This window comes from Sinocyclocheilus anshuiensis, unplaced genomic scaffold, assembly GCF_001515605.1.
Source record: "Sinocyclocheilus anshuiensis isolate Anshui unplaced genomic scaffold, SAMN03320099.WGS_v1.1 scaffold737, whole genome shotgun sequence".
NCBI classification, from domain to species: Eukaryota; Metazoa; Chordata; class Actinopteri; order Cypriniformes; family Cyprinidae; genus Sinocyclocheilus; species Sinocyclocheilus anshuiensis.
In genome coordinates, this window is record NW_015540908.1 from 526,664 (window position 1) to 529,540 (window position 2,877).

The 2,877-nt window shown below is 36.7% G+C and overlaps 1 protein-coding gene across 1 annotated transcript in view; it reads left to right on the forward strand.

Moving 5' to 3' along the window:
- The window catches only part of LOC107689171 (plectin-like), an 85,065-nt gene that overhangs the window by 45,218 nt on the left and 36,970 nt on the right, over positions 1-2,877 (forward strand). Inside the window, exons 11-12 of the mRNA XM_016487094.1 lie at positions 1,935-2,030; positions 2,183-2,310. Of these exons, the coding sequence (XP_016342580.1) occupies positions 1,935-2,030; positions 2,183-2,310 (224 nt within the window). The remainder of the gene's footprint in view (positions 1-1,934; positions 2,031-2,182; positions 2,311-2,877) is intronic.

Consider the following 2,877-nt stretch of genomic DNA (forward strand, 5'->3'; position numbering starts at 1 on the left):
GAGTTATAAAGTCAAAATTGCGAGTTATAATGTCAATATTGTGAGTTATAAAGTCAAAATTGCGAGTTATATAGTCAGAATTGCGAGTTATAAAGTCTGAATTGCGAGTTATAATGTCAAAATTGCGAGGTATAAAGTCAGAATTGCGAGTTATAAAGTCTGAATTGCGTGATATAAACTCGCAATTGCGAGTTATAAAGTCAAAATTTTGAGTTATAAAGTCAGAATTGCATGTCATGACATGTAACATGTCTTTATGCTTTATTTAAAAAAAAAACGCCTTGTTTTTCATATATTTTAACCTTTATTGTAAGACGCTGTCTCCATTGTCATTTGAATGGCCGGTTGACTTCCTGTTTCTATGATGCCACTCCCTCAGAAATACGCAATGGGCTCAGACTGGTTAGCTGGCCCAGTTTGTTGTGATTCGTTAACTGTGTACTGCACGTTGTCCGGGAACTTCTCTAAAGCCGCACAACATGGCTACATCCCGGGATCGTTACGTCACAAACCCAGAAATTTACATAAACCCCGCCCCCGGGAAAATGCAAAAAAGGGGGCGGGGTTTATGTAACTTTCTGGGTTTGTGACGTAACGATCCCGGGATGTAGTTCGTTGTAGTCCCTACCAGCCATTTTTGTAGGCATTAAACTGCCAGCATTTTAAAAGACGTATCTCCGTTTGAATAACTTTAACGTTTGCCGTAACTTTGCAGACATCGTTTATGCTCAAACAGCAACATTACACACTAACTAACGTTAAAAAAGTGAAATCGCAATCAACCACCCCTTTAAAAAATATACCTGTGATTAACTTGTAGCTTTGCAAACAATGTAAAAGTCGATCCCAACACTGCCAATAGCAGAGAGAGAACCCTATCCTCCTCATCCGATGGCATGTTACTGGAAGAAATCCTTCTTTGCAGAGCATGAGTCATGTCACATGACACCGCATCATGAAGAGCAGCGTTCTGGCTCTGAGCTGCTTTGTCTGAGTTTCTATGGCTGTCTCATCAGCGTTGGGCAGCTGTGTGATACATATCATCCTGATCTGAGAGCAGCTACTTATATTACCTGCTTTGTGAAGCCTATCCTCAATCATGCTAGAGGAATAACAAATGACAAATACTCACTGAACCATCCAGATCTACCTGCTTAGGGTTATCGAGGGTCACGCTTGATATTCCAGCATATGCTGATTACTACGCTGTTACCCCTTAGTGTTATTTTACTGTCAGTGATATGCTATTATAGTTTTTGGTATTATTTTGATATGTTCTGCTTTCATTTTAATCTTAAAGTTTTAGTAACGTGTGTGTCATTTTTAACACTTTACAACAACCTTCCTTAGTTAACCTTAGTTAATGCATTGCACTAGCATTAACTAACAATGAACAATACATTTGTTACAGTATTTATGAATCTTTGTTAATGTTAGTTAATAAAAATACGCCTGTTCATTGTTTGTTCATGTTAGCTCAGGTTCATTAAATAGTAAATATTAAATATGTGTCACACTTTTGTTTGGGGACCAATTCTCTCTATTAACTAACTATTAACCACGATTTTTGCCTCAGTTAACTTAATAGATACAAGTTTAAACATTTTTATTGTTAGTTCTTGTTAACTAATGTAGTTAACTAAGGTTAACTAAGGAAGTTTATTATAAAGTGTTACAGACAGTTCTTTTAGTTTTTAAGTTTTAGTTTTGTTATTTTAGTACTTCAGCTGAAATAAAATAGGTTACAAGGTTCTTTTTCAGTATTTTACGTTTTATTACAGTTAAAGTCTATTTTATTTAAAAGAATGAAGATGTGGTTTTAGTATGGTTTAGTCTTAGTTAATGATAGTAACCCTGTTACTCCCAAATTATTGCACTGTGTTATATGTCTGTGTGTGTTTATTTATTAATTTGCTTGTGTGGTTATATTGCAGATTCTGTGGCGTCAGTTTCTGAAATTGAAAGAAACAGAGCTTCCCGCAAAAGAGTCGGACAAGAGCTGCTCCAAACACCTCTACCAGTCCTTTGAGGTTTGTACACACGATCAGAATACAGTATATTGTGCTACAATCATGGAGATTTAAACATGAAACATGAGATGTGAAAACCTTTTACGTGTTTTAAATCTGTATAATGTTATGTTTCCTCTGTCTTAACATGATTTACCACCATTTCCTCACAGAGCGCGGTCCAAGCTGGTCAGGTTAAGGTTCCTCCTGGTTATCATCCCATTGACGTTGAGAAGGGATGGGGGCGTCTACATGTGGCTATCCTGGAGAGGGAGAGACTGCTCCAGATAGAGTTTGAGAGGTGAGGAAGACGTCTAAAACACAGACCTGTCTTAGTTTGGTCATGGCTTTAAACTGGCAAAAACTGACATTACATCGGCCGTTATAAACACAACGAAGGCCATTCTAGACTAATGAGAGCTGCGTGAGAATGATGCGGTCTCAAAACGTATCACTTCAGCACTTACAATGCATGCATTTTATTGCATTTGATGCAAAATATAAATGATCAATAAGTGGTATCCACAAACAGAGCTTCTCTCTTCACTCTTCTTCTTCATTTTTGCTTCGTGACTTGTAATCAGCTGGTGTTTTGGTGAATTTTAGTTCGTCATAGTATATACGAACAAGTTAAAACACTGTTTGTATGTTTTTTCATCACTTGGTTTATTGTTTAATCATTTAAAACTGTCGTAACCATGAACTATGTTTACTGTTCAATATTCAGCAATAACGAACGCCTGTATGAACTACAGTGTCATATGCGAAGCATTTATACAATCATAACAGAGATCATTTACAGTACATATATACAGTGGGTACGGAAAGTATTCAGACCCCCTTCAATTTTTCACTCTTTGTTATATTG